Source organism: Mustela putorius, unplaced genomic scaffold (genome assembly GCF_011764305.1).
Source record: "Mustela putorius furo isolate JIRA1106 unplaced genomic scaffold, ASM1176430v1.1 tig00003867_pilon_pilon_pilon, whole genome shotgun sequence".
NCBI lineage: Eukaryota > Metazoa > Chordata > Mammalia > Carnivora > Mustelidae > Mustela > Mustela putorius.
Genome location: NW_025422019.1, coordinates 9,079,811 through 9,103,278, shown reverse-complemented (window position 1 = coordinate 9,103,278; position 23,468 = coordinate 9,079,811). Strand labels below are relative to the sequence as shown.

The 23,468-nt window shown below is 44.1% G+C and overlaps 1 protein-coding gene across 6 annotated transcripts in view; it reads left to right on the top strand.

Moving 5' to 3' along the window:
• CFAP221 (cilia and flagella associated protein 221) overlaps window positions 1–23,468 on the top strand; it is an 87,424-nt gene that overhangs the window by 18,891 nt on the left and 45,065 nt on the right. For all 6 annotated transcript variants that reach the window (XM_045066503.1, XM_045066504.1, XM_045066505.1 and 3 more), the window contains one exon: window positions 9,665–9,768. In XM_045066503.1, the coding sequence (XP_044922438.1) occupies window positions 9,665–9,768 (104 nt within the window). The remainder of the gene's footprint in view (window positions 1–9,664; window positions 9,769–23,468) is intronic.

Below are 23,468 nucleotides of genomic sequence, written 5' to 3'. Positions count from 1 at the left end.
GTAAGAATATTTTTTTAAAGATTTATTTGAGGGGTGCCTGGGTGGCTCAGTGCTTTCGGCTCAGGTCATGATCTCAGGGTCCTGGGATAGAGCCCCACATAAGGCTCTCTGCTCAGCAGGGAGCCTGCTCCCCCACCCTCTCTCTGCTTGCCTCTTTGCCTACTTGTGATCTCTGACTGTCAGATAAATAAATAAAATCTTTTAAAAAAAAAAAAAGAAGAAGATTTATTTGAGAGAGAGAGCACGAGCAGGGAAAGAGGAAGAAGCAGACTCCCCGCTGAGCAGGGAGCCCGACATGGCGCTCAATCCCAGGACCCCGGGATCACAACCCAAACCCAAGGCAAATGCCCAACCGACGGAGCCACCCAGGTGCCCCAGCAGTAAGAACTTAAAAAATGAACTACATTTTAAATTCTACAAAAAATATCCAGGGGCCAGTCCCAAATTCTGATATTTAAGAATATAACACAAAGAGTTTCTGTGTCTCCCTAAAGCACATTCCTGGAAGCAGCAAAGACAAACACTGTAGTTTTTGGTGTTGGAGAGACACTCCTAAATGGAAAGTGTTTTCTGGGCATGTCTCCTCCTTGCTTGGTTTATACAGCAGACAGATCTCCCACCAAGCCCTGTCCAAGAGGCCACATCTGGTCACCACTGCTGCTGTTCTCCATGCTCAGCATCCAGGTCTCTGATACCTGCACGCATGCATGTGCACATGCACACACACACACACACACATACACACACAGTGTACACATACCTGTGCGCTCTTCCCACGGTTTCTAGAGGAGCACCTGGGTTGCTCAGTCAGTTAAGTGTCCAGCTCAGTGTTGGCTCAAGTCCTGATCTCAGGATCGTGAGACTGAGTACTGCGTTAGACTCCAAGCTCAGTAGGCGTCTGCTTCGATATTCTCTCTCTGCCCCCCACCAAGTAAATAAATCTTTAAAAACAAGACAAAACAAACATGGTTTCTAGAATGTGATTATTTCATGCTTGTCGGAATACTTAAAGCAGAGTAACTAGCAACAGTCAACTGAATTGTGACTTTTCTTAAACAATTGCTTTTTCTTCAACATGCCCGAAATAGCTCACAGAAATTCCTTATCTACAACCATTTCAAGATCAAAATTATTTGAATGCAAATTACTTTGCTTTAAAAATTCATGTCTTACTCTTCCTGTGAGCTTTTTGTTCTAATAGTTGCTAGTGGGTAAGACGCAAGACCAAGCCAGGTCCCCTCCGTGCTGTCAGGCCCAGCGTGACAGGTCCCTCAGCTCTGAGGAGGTACGCTTGGAATGCAGTCAGCGTGTGGCAACTTGTGCCCCCTATTTTAAAAGAAGAAAAAGCCAGCAGTCGTTTTTAATGTATCCTCTTATCTCCAAATAAATGCTGTATTTTTCTCAATAGAAGAAGAAATCAGCCTGCAGGAGGCTTTTTTTCTACCCTCACATCACAATTCAGTTGTTTCCTTTCCCTTGAACGTGACTTTCTTTTTTTTTTATAAGTATTTTTTTAAAGATTTTATTTATTTATTTGACAGAGAGAGATCACAAGTAGACAGAGAGGCAGGCAGAGAGAGAGGGGAAGCAGGCTCCCTGCTGAGCAGAGAGCCTGATGTGGGACTCTATCCCAGGACCCTGAGATCATGACCTGAGCCCAAGGCAGCGGCTTAACCCACTGAGCCACCCAGGTGACCGAACGTGACTTTCTTCCTGATGACAGATGTCCCTATTCTCTGGTCTTAGCTATGGGCCCTGCTCTGACTCAAAGGAGCCACTCATGAATTTCACTCCTTACTCCATCTTATCCCACATTATCTACAACTCGAGTGAGTTGTGAGGTGCTGTTTTTTCTAATATGTATTATTTATAATACTTATTAGAAATAATTATTTTTATGAACGAAATAAAAATTATTTCATTTTTAAGTGAAGTCGATGTTTAGTTTTTGGTTTTTTTTTTCTTTTAAAGATTTTATTTATTTATTTGACACAGAGAGAGAGAGCACAAATAGGCAGAGAGGCAGGCAGCGGGGCAGGGAGCAGGCTCCATGCTGAGCAGAGAGCCCGATGTGGGGCTCTATCCCAGGACCCTGAGATCATGACCTGAGCCAAAGGCAGAGGCTTAACCCACTGAGCCACCCAGGCGCCCCTGACGCTTAGTTTTTCAAAGCTATTTTATATTGTATGAAACTATTTATATGAGGTACTTGGGGTAGTCAAATTCAGAGACAGAAAGTAGAAGGTTTGGGGGTTGCCAGGGGCGAGGAGTATTGGGGGGAGGGGAGTTGGCATTACTGGGGACAGAGTTTCACTTTTGCAAGATGAAAAGAGCTCTGGAGAAGGAGGGTGGGGATAGTTGCACATCAGTGTGAATGGTTTGATACCACTAAACTGTATACTAAAAAATAGTTAAAATGGTAAATTTTATGTTATGCATGTGTTACCATATTTTGTTAAAGTGGTTTTTAAAAAATATATATGTGAATAGGGCACGTATTTTCTCTGCAGAGGGCGAGCATGTCACAGTCACCTCTAACTTTCTGAATTCAGTTTTATTCCAGCTCCTAGAGAAATGCCTTACCTTCTTATACCAAGAATGCAGAGGTGACCCCTTTAATTCTGGTTGTTCCCTGGGGTTCCACATTTTCCTAAACTACAGAGGCCTGAGGGAAAGCAGGGAGTAGGGAGTTTTAGCAACAGGGAGGACTAAGCAATTAGGTTGAGGAAAGAGTTGAACCAGAGGCAAGAAAGGCGCTCAGAGGCCAGGCCAGCAAGAGACAGATGTCGACCCTCCCTGAATCTTTGACTACTTCTTGCTCTTTACCTCCAATACTGGTCTAAGCTTAGGCTAAAATGAGGTTAGTGTTTAATTCTCTCAGTGTAAAAAATAAGTAAATGCCTGTTACTTGAGCATTTCTTTATGTAAATCTCTTTGTCTTTATTTGACTATATCGTTAAAGATCGTGGGTCCCCTCTGCTTCTCATTTGAGGCTCGAATCCCGGTGAGATTAATTGTGTCTTTGAAAATAAGATAAGCAGCACATGAAAGTTCATAAGAACATACATTATCTTAGATAAAAGGACATACTTTGAAATTTGAAACATAATTTACCCTCAGCTCTTTATATCTTTTCAAATCGTTGCCTGTTTAGGGGGTTGGAGGTCTGGCTTATCAGGCAACTAATCATTTTGTCTGATTGCCTTCTGGTTTTGGAGTCACATTCTAGATACAACAGTTTACATCCACAGCTTAAAGGAAAACAACGGATCAGCCTCCAGATTTCTTCCTTTGACTCTATGTATGTAGTAGTGCTTGAAGGGAGGTTGGTAACATTTGAGAACAGGCCTTGGGATTTTCTAGGCTTTTCTTGCCTGTGGGATAATTAAAGGAAAGGCCTTCTAAAAAGCTCAAGCTTCTAAAAAGCTCTTTGCCATAAGGCAAAGAGGGCTCAGTTTCACAGAGAATGTCAGTAGAGAAGAGGACTACAGTGCACACAGTGAGATGTCATTAGCTATCCCTTTAGAGACCAGAGAGGTAATGAAGTATCGCAGTGAACAGCTCAGGTTCTGGGGTCCCACCTTTAATTTCCACTCATCTTTTATGAACTGCTTGCCTTTGGACTACCCTGTAGGTCAGTTTACTTATCCATAAAATGGGCATAGCAATAGTACATATCAAGTCGTCAGAAGGGTTAACCAAAATTCAAGCCTAGTGGTGACTGGTACCTATGAAGGGCTAGCACCAAAAAAAAAGGGGGGGGGCTTTAAAGTTGCCAAATTAAGGTTGCAACTAGAAATGGGGGATAAGGTGGTCATTTACTAAAGAAGAAAAAAGACAGAGAGAATGCCACTTGGGTCCATTTTCTATTGCTTTGTAACAAACCACCCTAGAAGGTAATGGTTTAAAAGAACAGCGATCCCTCGTTTTGTTTGTGTGTGAACCACGTGGAGAAGCTCATCAACCTGTTGGGGGTGGGGGCAGGGAGGGTGCTGCCAGATCCACTTTCCAAGATGCTGCACTCATGTGCTGGCTGTTATCTGGGTCCTCAGCCGGGCCAAGGGCTGAGAGCCTTGGTTCTCTCCCCAGGCTGCCTGGGCTTTCTTACAACACAGGCAATAGGTTGCAGAGTGAGCCTTTTCTTAGACTTGGCCTCAGGAAAGGAGTACAGCATCCTTTCCAACACATTCTGGCAATTGGAGCCCAGATTGCAGGGAAGAAGACCTAGACACCCCTGTCAATGGAAGGAGTGTGGGAAGAGTTCACAGAGTTGTTTTAAAGCTATTACAGCGTGTGATCCCAAAGTGTGTCCGGATGTGATTTTTTCATGAGTCTCCTGTCAAGACTGTGACATGGATACATTGTTGCTGCCCACATCTTTGGATCTAACCATGATCCTTCATCAGTGAGCACTTGACAGAGCAAAAGTCCTATAAAATTGACATGTGACAGTCAGTGTTATAGTTTAAATTATTCATACGCCTCCGTGATAGTTTAAGTTATTCACACGTCTCCATGGGGAGACCTCCCTTTATCTTGAGGGTGTGTCCCTCAGGTTTTTATGTAGGCATCACAGCTAATGAGTGGTTAATTTACTGTGCCGTCTGAGTCCAGCATCTTGTCATAAGGTAGCATTAGTCATGCTGTTGTCAGTTAACCTGCATTCTCCCCAAAAGAGTCAGATCCTGTATATGGCAAAGTGCTTCTTCCCCCTCTCTGCATACTGCGATTTTGGAATTAAGGAGGAAATCTGATTTTGCGTTATCTACAAATTCACAAGATCATTCCTTCTCTCAAAAAAGGCTTGATTACCTTCTTGACAAATGTAATGTTAAATTTTAGAGTGAATGATAAAAATAACATCAGACTAAGGTAAAAACAAATGTTATATAATTAACTGGAAACCCGTGGGATATTTGACCCTTACTAGCATGCATTTAGAGAAGGGTGAAGGAAAAAAATTAAATTTATATTGTTATTTTATAATATCTAATTTCCGTAAGTCAAATGTGTTCTCTCTTCTAATAGGCACACAACTTGTATATAATCATGATATAAGTCTAGTATTTAAAAGGTTTGGGTTGGGGGCACCTGGGTGACTCAATGGATTAAACCTCAGCTATTGGCTCAGGTCTTGATTGCAGGGTTGCGAGACTGAGCCCCGTATCGTGTTCTCTCTCAGCAGGTGTCTGCTTCCCTCTTTCCCTCTGCCTCTCCCCCCACTTATGCTCTCTCTCTCTCTCTCTCAAGTGAATAAATAAAATCTTTTAAAAAGAAAAACTATGAGAGCCCCTGGGTGGCTCAGTCAGTTAAATGTCTGCCTTTGATTCAGATCATGATCCCAGGGTCTTGGGATCGAGCCCTGGTTGAGGCTCTCTGCTCAGCTGGGAGTCTGCTTCTCTCTCTCCTTCTGCCTACCGCTCCCCCTGCTTGGGCTCTATCTCTCTCTCTTTGTCAAATAAATAAACAAAATCTTTAAAAATATATTTTAAAGGTTTGGGTTGGGAGGCACCTGGCTGGCTCATTTGGTGGAACATATGACTCTTTATCTCAGGGTTGTGTGTTTGAGCCCCATGTTGGCTGTAGAGATTACATTAAAAAAAATTTTTTTAATAAAATAAATGTGATGTAATGAGCACTGGAGATTATGTAAGACCTGTGAATCCCTGAAGTCTATCTCTGACACTAATAATATACTATATGTTAATTAAATTAATTTAAAATAAAAAATAGTTAAAGAATAAATAAAAGTTTTGGGTTGGATTTTATTCAAAATAGGAAATAATTCTTTTAAAGTATTGGGTATATTTTTATACATCATTTTAAAGTACTTCATATTTATACATGGCCTTAGTGTAACTGATAAAATATTTAGATAATAAAGTAATGGGGATAAAAGTTGTGGTTAACTTCAAAAATACCAGCTTCTATATGCTTTTGATATTTCAATTGGCTTCTTCCTATAAGTTAGAAGAACTCAGGGTATTGTTTGTGCCTCAGGAACCATAGGTGTAAGATGTATATATTTATGTTTCTTCAGTATAAATCACTTTTAATGGTAATTAACATGGGTGTTTAGAATCTCTAAGTCTCCTTAGAATCTAATGGGATTCTGTTTTTTCAAATATGAAGAATTTCTAAATAAACTAACCTTTATATTTGTCAAAATTCCTTGTGACCCAAATTCACCTAGACTGTGCTTGATTCACAATTATGGCCGTCATCCATGCTGATTCGGCACCCGTAATAACAAGCTGCAGTAATGAAAGCAAATCTGTATTACTTGCACTGCTGTGTCTCCTTCTGAATCAGATTACTTGGAATTCTGTGCCTTTAGGGAATTATTTGTTTTTCCAGATTGGTTAATGCATCAGGAACCTGGCTTCACGTAATCATCACTAAACAAATATCCTGACACCTTTTCTATGGGAATTATCAGAGCTCTAAAATTAGTTTTAAAATGGGCATATATAAAAAGTCCCAGCAGTATTTTTTTGGTTTTAGTTCAGGAAAATGCAAATATGCAGCTCTTAGTAGAACATTCTTGAGCAGCTGACTTGACCTCGCTGGGCAACTCTGAGCAGATCACTGGGGTTACCAACCCAAGTGCCATCTGGCTCATGTGGCTGTGAGTCATGAGTCATTGGCCTGATCTTCAGAGATTGTGTCTGAGCCATTTAGACTTCACATTGACCACCTGGAGAGCATTTTGGCCATAGCTAGTAAAGTTGATCATTTTACTTTACTACTACCCAGCAATTCCATTCCTGGGGTATACCTGGAGTAGCTCTGGTACTGAGACACAAGGAACCCCAAGCGAGGATTTTTATTGCCACGTCACAATAGTGAAAAAATGCAAATAACCTAAATGTCCTTCAGCAAGAGAATAGGTAAGTGGGAATGAGATAGTCATGGAATGGAATATTCATCACTAGTGAAATGAATGAACAGTACTTCATGTGTCATAGATAAGAATCATATATCATGGGGATCCCTGGGTGGCTCATTCTGTTGAGTGTCTGCCTTGGGCTTATTTGGTCATGATCCCAGGGTCCTGGGATCAAGTCCCACTTCTGGCTCCTTGCTCACTGGAGAGCCTGCTTCTCCTTCTGCCTGCTGCTCCCCCTGCTTGTGTTCTATCTGTCTCTGTCTCTGTCTCTCTCTGACATATAAATAAATAAAATCTTTTTTTTAATTTATATAATGGATAAATATTACACAGATAGCACTGAACAGCATTAACAAGTTTTAGAATGATACCGTTGAAAACAATATAGATTTTGTCAGTACCTACATGTGTAGTGGTGTTATAAAAATGCATGGGAATGATGGACAGTGGAGACAGGGTAGGGGTCAGCCCTGGGTAGGGACAAAGTGGAGTGGGGGAGAGGTGTACAGGGAGTTTCAAGTGTTCGGCAATGTTTTACTTTTAAACTCTTTTAACACTTTTATTCATTTATTTATTTAAAACATTTTTTAAATTTTATTTTTTCAGTGTTCCAGGATTCATTGTTTATGCACGTCACCCAGTACTCCATGCAATACGTGCCCTTCTTAATACCCACCACCAGGCTAACTCATCCCCCCCCCAAAAAAACCCTCAGTTTGTTTCTCAGAGTCCACAGTCTCTCATGGTTTGTCTCCCCCTCCAATTTCCCCCAACTTACTTCTCCTCTCCATCTCCCCATGTCTTCCATGTTATTCCTTATGCTCCACAAGTAAGTGAAACCATATGACGATTGACTCTCTCTGCTTGACTTCTTTCAGTCAGCATAATCTCCTTCAGTCCTATGCATGCTGATACAAAAGTTGGGTATTCATCCTTTCCGATGGCTGTGTAATATTCCATTGTATATATGGACCACATCTTCTTTATCCATAAACATTTTTTTAAAGATTTTATTTATTTATTTGACAGAGAGAAATCACAAGTAGGCAGAGAGGCAGGCAGAGAGAGAGAGAGGAGGAAGCAGGCTCCCCGCTGAGCAGAGAGCCCGACGCGGGACTCGATCCCAGGACCCTGAGATCATGACCCGAGCCGAAGGCAGCGGCTTAACCACTGAGCCACCCAGGCGCCCTATCCATAAACATTTTTAAACACTTAAACATTTTTGGTTTACCAAAGCAGATTTGAGAGCTTGGTAGTGGATAAAGGGATCTCTATTATATTACTCTCTATATCTTTCTTTCTTTATATTCAGAATAGTCTACAAATTTTAAAAAGGTAGTGAATTTAAAGCCAAATAAAAATGCTCTTGGCGTAATTTTTAAAACCACATTTGACTTATACCGTATCCCCAGAATTACTATGGAAAAAGAGTTATTTTACTTTGTTTCAACAAATATTTGTTGAATGTTCAACAGATGCAGGGTTCTGGAATTTTGTTGAGGTTAGGCTGGAGAAGCAAGCAGATTCAGCTCTGCCTTCCTAGGACTCAGAGTCTCCCAGGTAGACAGGTGTGGGACAGGTAAGGAAGCAGGTCCTGGTGGGGAAAAGTCCCCGAGGCAGACAAGGTCAGTTGGGCACCACCCAGAAGACAGCATGCTAGCTGGCCTGACAGTTCTGCTTAGCCCGATTGTAGTCTCAGTCTCCCACACAGACTGGGAAATGGGAGGGAGAAGTGTTGGCAGGAAGGCTCTCACTGAAAGGTCAAGAGGTGGAGACCAACCGCTGGGCAGGAGGACAAGATGGGCTGTGAGGGCGCAGGAGTTTCGAGGTAGAGAAGGGAGGAGGCAGAAGGAAATACAGGGATAGAGGGCAGGACTGAGCTCAATGTCCAGCTGCTGAAAGACGCTGGATCACCTACCACACCAGCTCCATATCTGTGGGGAGGCCAAGTGCTAGAAGCTCAGCTTCTCCATGCCTTACTCACCGCAAACTCTGGCCCACCTGGGCTTGGCCTGATAGTAGGAGAAGACATGATGAGAAACTCAGGGCCCTCTGAGCAATGGCCCAGCTATAGCAGCTCCTGCAGTACCATAAGGGACAACCTCAAGCACACTCAGAAGTCGGACTAGTCTTGGTGAGGGAGCATTTCCAGGTCCTTGGTGAGGGAGCATATCTGGGTCCTCTGCTGCTTGTTGGCCTTCTTACCACATAAGAAGTCTCTGGCACATTTCAGTCCAACACAACCGGAAGTGTGGTTTCTTCAATGCCGTCTAGGTCCAAACTCCATAAACACCAGGGGCTTCCCAGGCTTCTCTGTGTCAAGCCTGCTCATGCCATGTTCCCTAGGTTCCCTGGGGCCCATTGGGTGGCAGAGAAGCCCTTTCCCTGTAACTGTGGGTGTCCACAGAAAGAACCTGACAGTACTCAAGAGGCAGCGTGGACAGAGGTATTGGGAGTGCGGAAACTGAGCCCGGTTGACCTGCCTTGAAGCCCACTTCTGCCATGAACTAGCTGGGTCATCTTGGGCAGGGCACTTACCCTTTCTGGTGCTTTGTTTGCCTTGTCTGTAAGTGGGGATTGTCACAACACCACCTCACGGGATTCAAGGAGTTAATGTTTGGGACATGTATGTGACGGGAGGCACCCAGGAGTTACTCTAGCTGCTGTGTCAGCCTTCACTTTTGTGGTTGTTTATTATGTAACTTGAGTCTCTATTCCTTGCGATCAAAAGAACCCATTATTAAGAAAAATTTTTTTTCCTTTTTTTGTTTACAGCAAAAAATATGTTATCCCTTTGCAGTGCAGCTGCCCTGTCGATTTTGAGTTTCATATCACTTTGATTCAGTCTCATGAAGCCTTTACTATTGATCCAATATCAGGTAAGGAGAGTCAGGATTTCAAGTTTCCTATTTCCTTAGGGTTCTCAGATCAAAGGGATTAGGAGAGTCAGTCTCAAGGTCTAAAAGAGAATAAGCTACACTTGAACATGATATCTTCACATGTGTAATGGTAACAGATTTGACGTATCTGACATACTGTAAATTGGGGTCGGACACATGAGAATGAGGACACTTTGGGATCATTTGTATTGTGCAGATAATTTGTAACAGTGTCCAGGTAAATTTCTTCCAAGATCAAAACTTGAAATCGGAAGTTAATCCTTTCCTCTTCTAATTTTGGCCCTTGGTTTATCCTTGGGGCATCCGTTTCACTCAATTTCAGATAAAATGGGAATTGCATCTCTTACCCAGCTTTTGGGATGTTATTGAAGGCTGTCATGAATTTACTACACACATGGTATGGACAATCTGCCTTTTCCTGCCCCAAAGGGCATAGATCTTTGTTCTGCTCGGAACTTTTGAAAGAAAAATCTCCTCTAAAGCAATTACTGCTTCCAGTTTCTGTCTCTTTTGATGTTTGGGTGTGGGCTTTAAGTATCTGTCCACAGTGTTCTGCTGTGAACACTAAAATAGCTTTATTCTCCAGTGTCTGGGTATCCACTAATCTCCTGATTTTGAGTGCATATATGAGTGTTCAAAGCAGAAATTTTGAATGACTTCTAAATTATGAGATGTATATAGATTATTTCCTAGAGAACCAGGAGCCATTCTAAGATTTCTGAAATACCATGTAGCTTACTATTTATATTGCAAAAAGCAAAACAAAGCAAAACAAAACAGTACTTGATTCTCTTTCCAGAGAGAAGCTTTATTACTTTTAGGCTTTAAAGAGGAAAGAGAATAAGTGGTTACCAAAATTATACTAAACAAGATTATATTTCTGCTTTTAATTATATTCGGTGTTCTCCCTATAGGCCTTTTGGTAGAATAATAAAAGTAGCACTTACTTAGTGACTGTTATGTGCCAGGCACTATTCCAGGTGACAGATATAGATACATTTGATATATGTTGAAGCACCTGTATATTTAATCTATACCACAACCATGTAAGGTTGGTATAATTATTATTTCCATTTTATGGACATAGAAATGAAGCTCCAGGGACACTCGGGAGTAAGAGGCAGAGGTAGGATTTGAAACCAGTGATTCTGGTTCCGAAGCTGGTGCACTGCCTCATAAAATACAAACTGAATTTCCACTTTCACTCTGAAGAGGTTATAAGAACTTGATCTATGATGGGGGGTGCCTGGGTGGTTCAGTCATTAAGCATCTGCCTTCGGCTCAGGTCATGATCCCAGGGTCCTGGGTCTGAGCCCCACATCAGGCTCTCTGTTCGGCAGGAAGCCTGCTTCTACCTCTCCCACTCCCTCTGCTTGTGTTTCCTTTCTCACTGGCTCTCTCTCTGTCAAATAAATAAATACTAAAAAAAAAATAAAAGAAGAAGAAGAAGAAGAATTTGACCTATGAGGTAAGTTGGTAAAGTGAACTAGCTCCTGTGATCTTAGTCTAGACTCTACTTGAGAGATGACGGCAAGACAGAGGAGGGACTCCTGTCCTTCCCTGGGCCACCAGACCACATTGGACCTCTGGGAATGTCCCTGAAAGCCAGGTGCTAAGACAGACCCAGATAAACCAGGGAAAGAGCATCAGGTCAGTGTAGGAATGAGAAGAAGAAAAAGGCACTGGACACAGGCCAGCTGTGTCAGTAACAAGAATCACTATGGTGTAGGGGCACCTGGGTGGCTCAGTCAATTAAATGTCTGCCTTTAGCTCCGGTCGTGATCCCAGAGTTCCAAGATCGATCCCTGCATCAAGTTCCCTGTTTCTTCCTTGCTCTGTCTTTCACTCTGCTCATTCTCTCTCTCTCTCTCTCTCTCTCTTGCTCTCTCATTCTCAAATAAATAAATAAAATCTTTTTAAAAATTATTTAAAAAAAAAAGAATCACTGTAGTATAAAAAGGAATGGCCTTGGGCCTGACAGCTCCTGGTGCATCATCAAAGATGCTCAAATAGGAAATTGATCTCTTATCATGTAGCTAGTTCACCATCACTGAAGACTGGTGGGAATGTTGTAGAGGGGAGTCAGCAGATGGGACTTAGAGCAGGGCAGTACCCCAAGACATTGAACATTTATGACAGCTATGAAGCCAAGGGACCCATCCCTGGTAATTTGCACTTATAGCTCTGGGAAGGGTCTGGTTTTCTGTACTGGTAGCAAGCACCTACCAGTGATCCTGATGTGGACATGCCTCAGAGTGGTGTTTGGCAATCACTAGACTAGGTTCATCTATATGATCCTGCCCCTCTTGATGGTCTGTAATTCTGTGAAACTCCATAGGCAGAAGGGAACCACCAAGATTTCTGAGCAATTGTGATAGGAGCTGTTTTTTTGAAAGGTCAGAACTGTTGCAGTGTACAGGAGTGACTGGGGCAGGTAGAGGCAGGAGACCAGGAAATCATTGTGTTGGGAATGAAATCATGTAGGTCTTAAGAGCCAGAACTAAGCTGGTGTCAATGGCACGGAAAAGGCAGGGGGAATTGGGAAGGAAGTGAGAGGTTCTTATGGCCAAGGCCTACTTCTGCAAAGAACTATGTCCCAAGATATAGAATATTAATCTACTGAAAGGGTTTTGAAACACAGCCTATTCTAAACCCAAGGACAGGTGAGAGGTGGGAGCGAGGGACAGAAATTTCCACGTCACCTAGGTACTAATTAAATGGACAGCCGTGAGACAGAGAGGAGGTCACCCGGGGAGTGGGTGTGGCTAGACAAGAGAGGTGGACAGAGCACTGAGCCCTGAACACATAGGCCTTCAGGGGACACTGAGGGGAAGTGGGTCTGGGATAGTGATCCAAGAAGAAAATCAGAAGAGTCTGTTGCAAGCAAAGACATGAGTGAGGGAGGGAGCTAGCGAATGAATGAAAACAAATGAGAGCAAACCAGGGCTCTTGAACTTTGCGGACCCCACCTTTACGATTTGAAATGTTTTGCATCATGTGGATGGCCTTGCTGATGTGGCTTTACAAAATGATCTCCTAGGCTGGACCCTTCAGCCTCCTTATGAGGCTTAGTGCAGGACACTCTTTTGGGCAAATCTTAGTAACTGATTATCTAAAGGCCGTGGAGACATGCGTCGTCCACAGGATTATACAGCAACATCTTCTCTAGGAACTAGGAGCATCATTTATTCATGCCTTCCAGGCATTCTGTGCTCAGGCTTGCCAAACGAAAAAATTTGGATAGGATAACTCCACTTATAAGATACGCCTCTGACATAGGGCCCCCAACTTTAACTCAACTGGCCATTTGCCCACTGGGCATCCTTAGGATTCATGTGTGCCCTAGAGCTTCCAGAAGCTGGCTCTGTTGATGGGGCCAAGATCTTCCTGAAATTGGGGAAAAGAAGTAAAGGATTTTGTGAGCTTTGTATTGCTGACAAGAAATCATATACAATTAAAACATCAAGAATACTCTCGATAATTTTGGAAGAGCCAGCAATACATGACTTTGGCCAAGATCTTATTAGTGTTGGAGAAGAGCCAAATGCCAGGAAAAAATTGTAGAACTTGTTTACTTTTGACCACTTTGAGATCCTGGCCATTTGCTTGGTGTCACATACATCAAGAAGAATGCATGCAATTCATATCAATGGCAAATTGTAACCTAAAATGGCTAGTTAAGTGTTCCTGAGGACTATTGGCCAGAGTTCTTATGGAAAGTTTTAATACTTTTGTTCTCTTTTATCCCCCCAATTATGAGGACTAGATCAGCCATTAGAAATAATTTTATATTTTGCATTTTCTTATGAAATGCAAATTTATAACCATTTTATATTGATTTGGGAGTAATCCTAGAACCTGTGGCCTTGCTTTGGACCCAGACTGCTTTTGGTTATAAGCATTACCTGTAGGCCCAGGTCCACCAAAGGAGTTTCCCTTCACCTGAGATGAGCACTAGGACACTGTAAACACTGAACCCTACCCGTCAAAGTCCAAGGCACCTCTGTATACCTCCTATTCTGTGGGGCGGGGGGGGGGCGGTATAGGGTCCTGACCTAGTCCAATCATGTGATCTCAGTTGGATTCATTCATTCTCCCACAACACCTGCCAATGTGCTGCCCCCCCCCCCCGCATTTACCTGTTCAGGTTTCAAAAGAAAGTGAATGTTAACCCACTTTTTTCCTCTTTCTTCTTCAAAGCCCCCTTCCTCCCTGACTGAGGTATTTTATCATATAACAAGCCTCAGCAACAGGGTCCAGATGCCTTTGGGCATCCATGAGCAAACCCTTTCCTTCCAGACAAGAATATGAATGGGGAAGTTTGCCCTGCTTCTCTTCCCTGCCTCACTATACACCTGTGAATGGGTGAGACAGGAGACCCCTGGTCCCCAGCACAAACTGCAGGGGACAGGTCAGGGTTGTCAGGAGGATGGTACGACCTTTGGATCTTTGGCACACAGAAGATGCCCCCATAAAATGTTTCTTATTGGTGGCTAAGACCATCATGGGTAGCCTCATCCCAGAAAATAGTGCTGATTATATGGCTATACAGAGAAATGGAGACATCCAGGTATGTCTTTGGCAAGTGATAGAAATGAGTGAGATATACCAGCGAAGTGCTTCTGATCACCTTCCAGTTCAGCCAATTTGAGAAAAGCCAGAGGCTATAAGCCAGGTTGGAATAGAATGCTAATGAGAAGTAAAATCAAGGATCAGACGTTTTTATGACTTTCTAAAGCACCAAACTGAATAATGAGGAAGTGAGAACATTTAAGGACAGTTAATACACCGAATGCAAATGGGTTCCTTATGCCCCTTATTTAAGGGCATATGTAACTGATTTGCAGTAGCATACTGAAGAAAGCAGGAAAAGCTAGAGAGGCAGGTGGCGGTTCTTTACACACAGGCCCTGAAGCAGCTGTGTCACTTTGGAAGCGATGTTACATTTTGCCGGACATTAGGTATGTCCTTGACCGGTGATGGTGGTTCTACGCAGAGCTGCGGGCGTAATGCTAAGAATCACTCCCATTTATTAATTGTTAACCACGTGACAGGCACCGCCCCATTGCCCCCCACAATCCTACGAGGCGGGAACTAGTAGCATCATTTTTTACTGCCAATGTCGCCAAGACTCAAGGAGGCCAGATGACCTGCCCAAGGCAACAGGGTCTGTCTGACTCCAGACTCGAGCTCTCACCCCCGTCCCCTAAGCTAGAAGGGTAACAAAACAAGGACACCTTGAAATAGAGGAGAGGAAGACAAACAGAACTGTATCACAGACCAAGAGTTTAGGAAAATTCTATTTTTCGAGAGACAAGCTAGGGAGATTAATAATAGCTCTCCACCCAGCCTTGTGTATTCTTCCTGCCTTTGGGATCCCTAGGTATTGCCTGTTTGAGATGACCATTTGATGGCCTGTCAGTCAGGGCTGGTTTGAGCTTGGTTGATCAACAGCATTCAGTGAACTTCACCCAGAGGCCAATTCCTGTACCTAGACTGAGCTCTGGATCTCTACTGCCCATTCAGGGGTGCTAGCCCACCGAGGCCCAGGGATGGGCCAGGGATGGCTTAAGCCAACCTTTTCTCCTGCTGGAAAATCCTGTCTTCCAGGAGACTGAAAGGGAATGCCAGCTCCGCTTGCAGGAGAGCAAGCCTTTCTGGGGTTCCCCACAGGGATGGTCCAGGAAGGGTGATATGCCCCAGACCAGGCAACAGCAACAACAGAGTTAAACAAAGAAGATCTCTGGGTGGAAAGGAGTGTGGGAGATAGGAGGTTGAGCAAACATAAATATTTCTTTAAGAAGTGGCTTTATAAAAATGAAGTATGTTATAAAAATATGCTTCATGACTTGATATTGATTGAAAAAAACAAACAGGTGAAGCCAAAGGAGTTGATGAACTACATGGATATAAGTGATAGTGTTAAAATTTATAGCTACAAATAAGAGTATAAAAAACATCAAGAGGTCAGAGCTACTATCTTGCATGCTTCAACTCCAGCAGGAAACCTGGCAGTGCGGACAGTGGGAGGGAGCTTCCATGCTCTGTGTCTCTCTCCCTCCTTAATGGCTTCACCTTCTGTAAGTTTATCTTCCCTTATCTGAGCTGATAGCATTTGCATTCTGTCTTGTGACCAGAAATGCCACAGTTACTTCGTTTCTATTTCAGTGGAACCCGCGTGTCCACCTCCATTCTTTCATCCACTTTTCCTCCATTCTAAGTTCTTTATGTCCGTTCTTTCCCTGGCTTGTCTGGAATGTGAAACCAGCAGCTTGTTAACCAGAGGTTCTTGGAGGCTACATACCAAGAATGCTTGCATGTTTGACCATGTCTCTGCAGCCTGTCATCTTGAAGGACAACCTGACTGGGTCGAAGAGTCTTGGTTTACCAAGACTGTTGGCCTCAGAACTTTGTAGACATTACCCAAGTGCCCCTTGCTTTGAGAATTTGTTGGGAAGTCAGAGGCTGGCCAGAATCTTTACCTGCCCAAAGTGAATTCTGAATGCCCTTGGGATTCTCTTTGTTTTTGTGTTTGTTTCAGTCTTGAGGTTAAGTAATCTGCCAGGCATTTCTCTGTATCATTTGTTTTCCTTGAATGCGGCATATCCTTCTGATCTGAAGAAAAAGGACTTTTGTTATTTTAGGAAATTTTTCAACTATTTAAATTGAGTATTTTAATCTATTTGCTTTGTTCTCTTGCTCAGGAACATAAATTACGTACGTATTGGTCACCCTTTGCCCTTGGTATCTGTTATCTTCCTTAAAATAATTGAATTTTGTGGGGATTCCTCATTTCTTCCTGCCATGGCTCTACCCATGTGTCCATGCATGTGCATTGTGTACGTGTGTGTGTTTTGTTGTTCCTTCTCATGCAGTGTCTACTTCAGTGACCCTTCCATTTCCTTTTTCTGTGTGTCTCCCAAACCCACCAACTCTTTTTATCTCCTTCTAGTATGTTCCACCATCACTTCCTTGAACCTAGTAACTCTCGCTGTGGGAGGGTTAGGCTGTCTGTCATTTCTTTAAGACTCTGGTGAACCACCTGAGTTCTGAGGTAATCCGTCTTGTGATGTTCTTATGTGTTCTTCACCTGCTTTTGCTTATGTCCCTTTCCTTCTTCAAAGCATACTCATTCTTGAATGTACAGTTTTCATGCATAATACCTGTGTTGGTTCTACTCAGCATTTCACTCAGCTTTGAGTAGGGCCTGCTGCCAAAAGAAGAATAAAGTGGGAAAGGAACGATGATGATGAAAATAATTATAGTAGTATCTAAGGCTTGCGCGGCCCTTACCCTGTGCCAGACCCCAGCACTGCTCCTGTCATACTCCCAATCACACTCATCAGGCAACACTATGAGTAGGTCTGCTTTGCAGGTGAGGAATCTGAAGCATGGGTGGTTTAAGTGGGTTGTCCAAGGGCTGAGCTAGGATTGGAAGCCTGCGTCTGGCCACAGTCCCACATCCTGACAGAAAACTTCCTGTTGCTGCCCTGGACTCACAAAAGCCAGGTGGATCGTCTGTGCTGCGTGCTGCCATCGCAGGGTTGCCTGCTCCACTCTGTCCCCATCAAGTCACCTCCAGCCTCCGGGTCCTGGGTCTAAGACAATAGAAATGTCAGGGCAAGGTAAATACTTCTTCAGCTCCCTCCCTGCTACTCTAGGATGCTGAGGTCCGGTCTCTTCTGTCCTCATCCTCCCTTCTCCAGGGCCCAGCCACATTCCCTGTTTTGCCACTTTAATCAAAGAGGAGGTAGATGTATTTTTTTCATGGCTGTTTCCCTTCCCCTTTGGGAAATCAGTTGCCTTCCTGGCTCTCTGCTCACTCCCACACCTTACTGTACAGTATTTGGGGGAGCATCTGCTTTTTCAGGCTTTGGAAGTATACTCATTTCCCTGGTTTAACAGAAGATTTTCCTTCTCTTCCATTTTGCACAATTTTTTCTTGTTTTGGTGAGTTTGACAGGAAGGTAGTCAAGGGAAAACAGCTTCACTTGACCATCTTTTATCAGAAACAATGCTGGGTTGAATCCTGTCCTGTGGCCCCACATTGGCATTTATTCTAGAACTAAGCACTCAGCGCCTGCTGTCCATCAGGTGCTGTGATAGGTGCTGGCTGCCCCGGGGAGCAAGAAAGACCTGCCCCCAGCTCTGATGTCCCAGTATGGCGGAGAGACACAGGCACCCAGAGAGGACATTGCCCAGAGTAGAAATGGTTGTGACAGTGGGGGATGGGACCAGGTGACTGCTGTCATCCAGCAGTGAGGAGCTAGGTAAAGGGTTTCAAGCAGAGGAAGTCCCCAATGCCATCAGGTTTGAACAGGCTTGTCAGGGTCACGTTTGAGGGCAGTCCCAAAGCCCAGACTGTCTGGATGGTGCGCCCAAGCAGAAGAGGGCGTGCCCCAAGGGAGACCAAGTTGGAGAGGCCTCAGGGACCTGAGGAGGGTAGGAGTTAGGGTTTGGTTCTGAGCTGGGAGGGAGTCCAGGAGAGGGTTCTCAGCAGGGGGTGGTGGCTTGACCTCATTATGTTTCTGAGCGGGGACTGGGTTGGAGTAGCACAAACGGGGAGCTGACTGTCCCCTTAGGAAGAAAGCCCAGGTTGTACTGGATGGGTGCCAGCCATGGAAATGACAAATGGTGGCATGGACAAGCTTTGCTGAAGGGTTGGTGAGGCTGGGGACGTGGTCAGGGGGAGGCTCCTGGTGTCGCTGTGAGCAATGAGAGAAGGCGGGTACTGTGCGAGGTGCTTCAGGCAGCTCATGAATTCAGCCAGAAGCATCCCCATGCAGTCTCTCTGGCCTCCCTAAGCTGTCTTTGCGCTGCTGGACAGCGCCCAGAAGAGGGGCGTCGTAATACATGAGGGCGGCACTCAACGGCTCCCGGCCAGCAGGTTACAGGCTGGACAGAAAATGAGTTGCAGGGTTGGCCTGGCTCTCCCCAGCGTCCTTCTACTCAGACTGCCTGCTCTGCAGCTTCCCTCTAGTAGAGGCAGGGCCCCCAGGCTGTCTGCTCCTGCTCCCCATGTCTCTGCATTTTGTGTATTTGGTGGACAGGGAGGAAAAGGGAGATCCCAAAAGACTCCATTTTACTAATTATTTCTGATTTCAGCCACCAAGGCTTGCTGGAGGGAAGGGAATTAAGGATTAAAATAAGCACTGAGAGAAACACCTGGCTGGCTCAGTCTGTCACCATCTCTACATCTGAGATGGAGCCCCCCTCCGCCCACCCCCCTCCCCAGCCCCCACGTCAGCTCTGCACTCAGCACAGTCTGCTACAGGTTCTCTGCCCCTCCCCTCACTCTTGCATGTGCAAACACTCTCTCTCAAATAAATATATTCTTTAATAAAGTGAGTGCTGGAGTAACTAACAGTCAGTATCTGTTGTGGCTTAGCAAGTTGGTCCTTCCCAGGGAAACCTAGAAATGAACTGGTAACTGAAAGTCTTGGGACTCACATTTTGCCCTTACCAGAAGGTCTGAGGACTCAGTGTTTTGTCTTTTTTGTTTTGTTTTGTTTTGTTTTGTTTTTGAGAAGAGAGCATGCATGTGTGCACTCATGAGCCAGGTGGGAGGGGGTATTTGGGGGATGGGACTTGGGAAACTGAGGGGGATAGATTAAGGAGAGGCTTAACTGATTGAGTCACCCAGGCCCCCCATGGCCTAAATTTTAAAGCTGACCTTCCCAGAGGCAGCTCAGTCCTTGTTTCCTGACTTGTAGAATCACCTGCTTTTGGGAAACTCATCCCAGAGACTTGGCATCACGAGGCAATTGCGTCTTCCTTCTTTAACACTCAAATGGGTCAGGTGCTGCTAACCCTTGACAACACAGGTTTGAGTCATGCCGGTCCACTTCTATTCAGATTTTTTTCAATAAGTACAGCATGACTATAAATTTATTCTCTCTTCCTTATGATTTTCTTTATATTTTCTTTTCCCTGACTTGCTTTATGGTACGAATATAGCATATAACACATAGAACATACATACAAATGTGTGTTGTTTGTTATTGGTACGACTTTGGATAAACAGTAGGCTTTTCATTGTTAAGTTTTGGAGGGAGGCAAAAGTTACATACAGATGTTCGACTTCATAGGAGGTCATTGCCTCTAACCCTCATGTTGTTCTGTAGTCAACTGCGTAAGTTTTCCCAAGAACTATTTCCTCTTCCTGACATTTTATTTTATTTATTTTTTCAAGATTTATTTTTTTGGGGGGGAGGGCTAGAAGGAGAGGGAGAGAGAGAATCTCCAGCAGACCCCCCACTGAGGCAGAGCCTAATGTGGGGCTTGAGGTGAGGCTCAATGCTAGGACCCTGAGATCACAACTTGAGCAGAAATCAAGAGCCAGATGCTTAACCTGGGTTCCCTGACAGTTGATTTTTTTTTCTTTAAATAGACTCCATGCCCAGTGTGGGGCTCCAACTCACAATCCTGAGATCAAGAGTCACATACTCCACTGACTGAGCCAGCTGGCTCCCTCTTCTTGACATACTACTAATAATATAATACATAATAAATTATTACTCATTTTACTTGGCACAAACTTTGGGAAGGACACATTCATAGGACACACACTCTGTAATAAGTACATATTATCCCAGACCTGTACATTCTTTTCTTCTTTAAAGCTTGTCCCATTTTGCAGATGAGAAAACTGAGCCACAGTTAAAGTAACAAGCCAAGTCACAGAGCTCCTACAGGACCCAACAAATCAGGGTCTGTGTTATCCGCACACCCTGGGGATGGTGGTGGTGGCCCGTGAGTGTCCTAGTGGGTGGTGTGTGACTCGTGGTGGTTAAGTCAGATGGGAGGAACATTCTTGAAGCCGCCCCAACCCCACTGTAATCCAAAACACTGGAATCATCGATAGCTTGTTCATGGACAATTTTTAAACTACACAGCTATTAAATTCCCACACAAAGCTTAGAGAGATTAAGAAATTAACCGAACAACACTCAGCTCGTAAAATCCTAAATCCTGGAAGATTAGGACCAGTACTTACTAACACTTCAAGCATGGGACTTATAGGGCTCTGTGATAATTTCGGGAAGATGATCTGTGCTTTCTGAGAATTTCAAAGAAAAAGTTATTTTAAAAGTATAACAATATTGTAATGATGCCATATGAACCTAAAAGAAGAAATGTTTAAAAAATGATCCCCACCCCGGGCCTAACTGCCCTAACACCGTACTTTTATTTTTCCATCTCCTTTTGGTGACTGGCCATATTTATGCATACTTTATATAATTATTGTCAAGGCAAAGATCCAGTGGAATTTCCCAGTCAACCATTAAACATAGCATTTTTCAGTGTCGCTATGTTTTCTTCACTATGCCCACTTTATCGATAGAGTAGGATTTTCTTAGGCTTTCACTGAGTTCTCCGTTTTTCCCTTCTCTCTCCCTCTGCCTCAACAGCCTCCCTGCCCTGTGATTTCACATGATCCCTGCTGATGTTAAGGGTTGCGATCCAAAATTGGCCCCAGACAAAACTGGACTGAAGCCATAAAATCATGGTTTGGGTTTTTGGAAAGGAAGTCATAATTTGGGGGCAGGGGAGCCTTCCCACTTTTCAAATGTGACACTTTCTCTCCTTTCTCCCAGCATTAGTTTTGCCAAGCAGTAATTTGTCTCTGTGAGGCACACCTTTAAGAGCAGTTAGCCTCTGACAGCCGCAGCCAAGTTCCGTTAAAGAGCCACACTGATGGAAAAAGCAGTGTACCTGGTCACCCGGGCTACGCCTCCAGTGTGCTTTAGCCATTAGCTGCAGGCTGGGAGCACTTAAAAATAAATCAGCCAGGTCAAGGCAAACATTAATCCTTGCTCCAGAGCTTGTTAATTTTTTAAGTTAATGAGCTGGAGCAGAAGCACTAGAATGTTCGCAGTCGGAAGCGCCCCCCCCACCTCCTCCGCCAGCAAACCAGAGGTCAGACAGTGTATTTTCTGACCTACTTGGGTGGTCAATGTCCTGAACTGTATGCAGCAGTTTCTGTTCTGCTGATCCTAGGCTGGCCCACAGAACTGAGCTCTTCTGCTGATTCACTGTCCCCTGCAGCGAGCTCTTGAGTCACTAGTGGGTAGCATTTCAAGATTTGGACTTCTGCAGGTGCCTCAGTGGTTCAGTCAGTTAAGCGTCTGCCTTTGGTTCAGGTCCTGATCCCAGGTTCCCGGGATTGAGCCTTATCCATCTCCCTGCTTCTCCCGTTCCTCCCTGCTTATGCTTGCTCGCTCGCTCTCTCAAATAAATAAAATCTTAAAAAAAAAAAAAAAAAAGATTTGGACTTCTGCTCTCAGGAAGTTGACAAATACCTATTTCTGAAGCCCTGCACTAGGGTTCTGGGAAGATGAACGAGCTTTGGGGCCATGTGTCAGCTCTAGGGGCTTGCAGTCAAGTGGGAGAGCTCTAAACTCGAGAAGGCAACAGTTCAGGGAGCACATGGGTACTGCAGGGCTGACAGAAGTGTAGAGGAGTGAAGGCTTCCAGGGATGGAGAGTCAAGAGGAGTTTCATTCACTTATTCAGCAAATATTTATTGAGTTGGGGACATTGTAATGGACGTTGGTAAAACTGCGTTTGAGTCTAGGGTAAAGCAGATGCCAAGACAGTGATTTTGGAAAGTAGGATTAAGAAACTAAAAGAAGATCTGGAGAAAGGGCTTTCCAGACCGAGGGAATAGCAGGTGCCAAGGCCCTGGGGCAGCAGAAGCCCAGTCCGGGAGAGTTAGTGCATAGGCCCCTCTCCACCTTCAGGTCTTGGCTGCAACATCTCCTCACCAGAGGAGCCTTCTCTTCATCCTCTCTCAAATAGTACATCATGTTTCACTTGCCTCCCCCACACCCTGCTTTTTTTTTTCTTGCTGGTATTCATGACATGATTTTATATTTTATATTCATTTTTGGTTTGCTTGCTTGCTGTCCCCAGCTAGAAAGTAAACTCTGTGAGATCTGGGACTTTGTTCTGTTTATTCCTATTTTTCAGGTGCCTAACATGTTGCCTGGCACAGAGTAAATGCTTAGTGAATGCTGAGATGGCCAAATGAAAGGTTCATGTGGTTGAGTAAAGAGAAGAGGGGAGACAGTGGTATAAGATTCAGAGGACATAGATGGGAAGGAGGGAGCGCCAAGCATTTATGAGGGAATTGTGTGAATGCTCTGTAGGGACCATGCAAACAAAAGATGCACAGGGGCCTAAGAAATCATCTAGAAGGCGAACCAAAGAGCCCTCCGTGGGAATCACAGCAAGCGGTAGCCCTTCTTGTGCCTACTACATTGATCTTTCCTCTTTTCCTCCCCCTCGCCCTCCTTTCCTTTCTCTCTTCTATTTTTCTTCCCATGTTTGTTGAGCACTTACTATGCTCCAAGCCCCACTGACCCCAGAGAGACAAAGAGGAACAAGACATGGTGGGATATTTGACTTCAGAAAGAGCAGTGGCCCAACCCAAAGATTTGGAAGGAGACATTCAAATGATGCCCAAATGTAGGGAACTGAATTATTTGGGCAGAAACTTGTATGTGTGTTCCTAGTTTTTCTTACAGCTTAGAGTGTTAACACTGACATCTGATAATTGGCTTAGAGATTATAGTTCTAGGAGTTCATGTCTGACTCACTAACGCTGAGGGATGTGTATATATTTCTATAACTGAGAGTCAAATAATTATTATAAAGAATTAACGTAGCAGTTGGCAA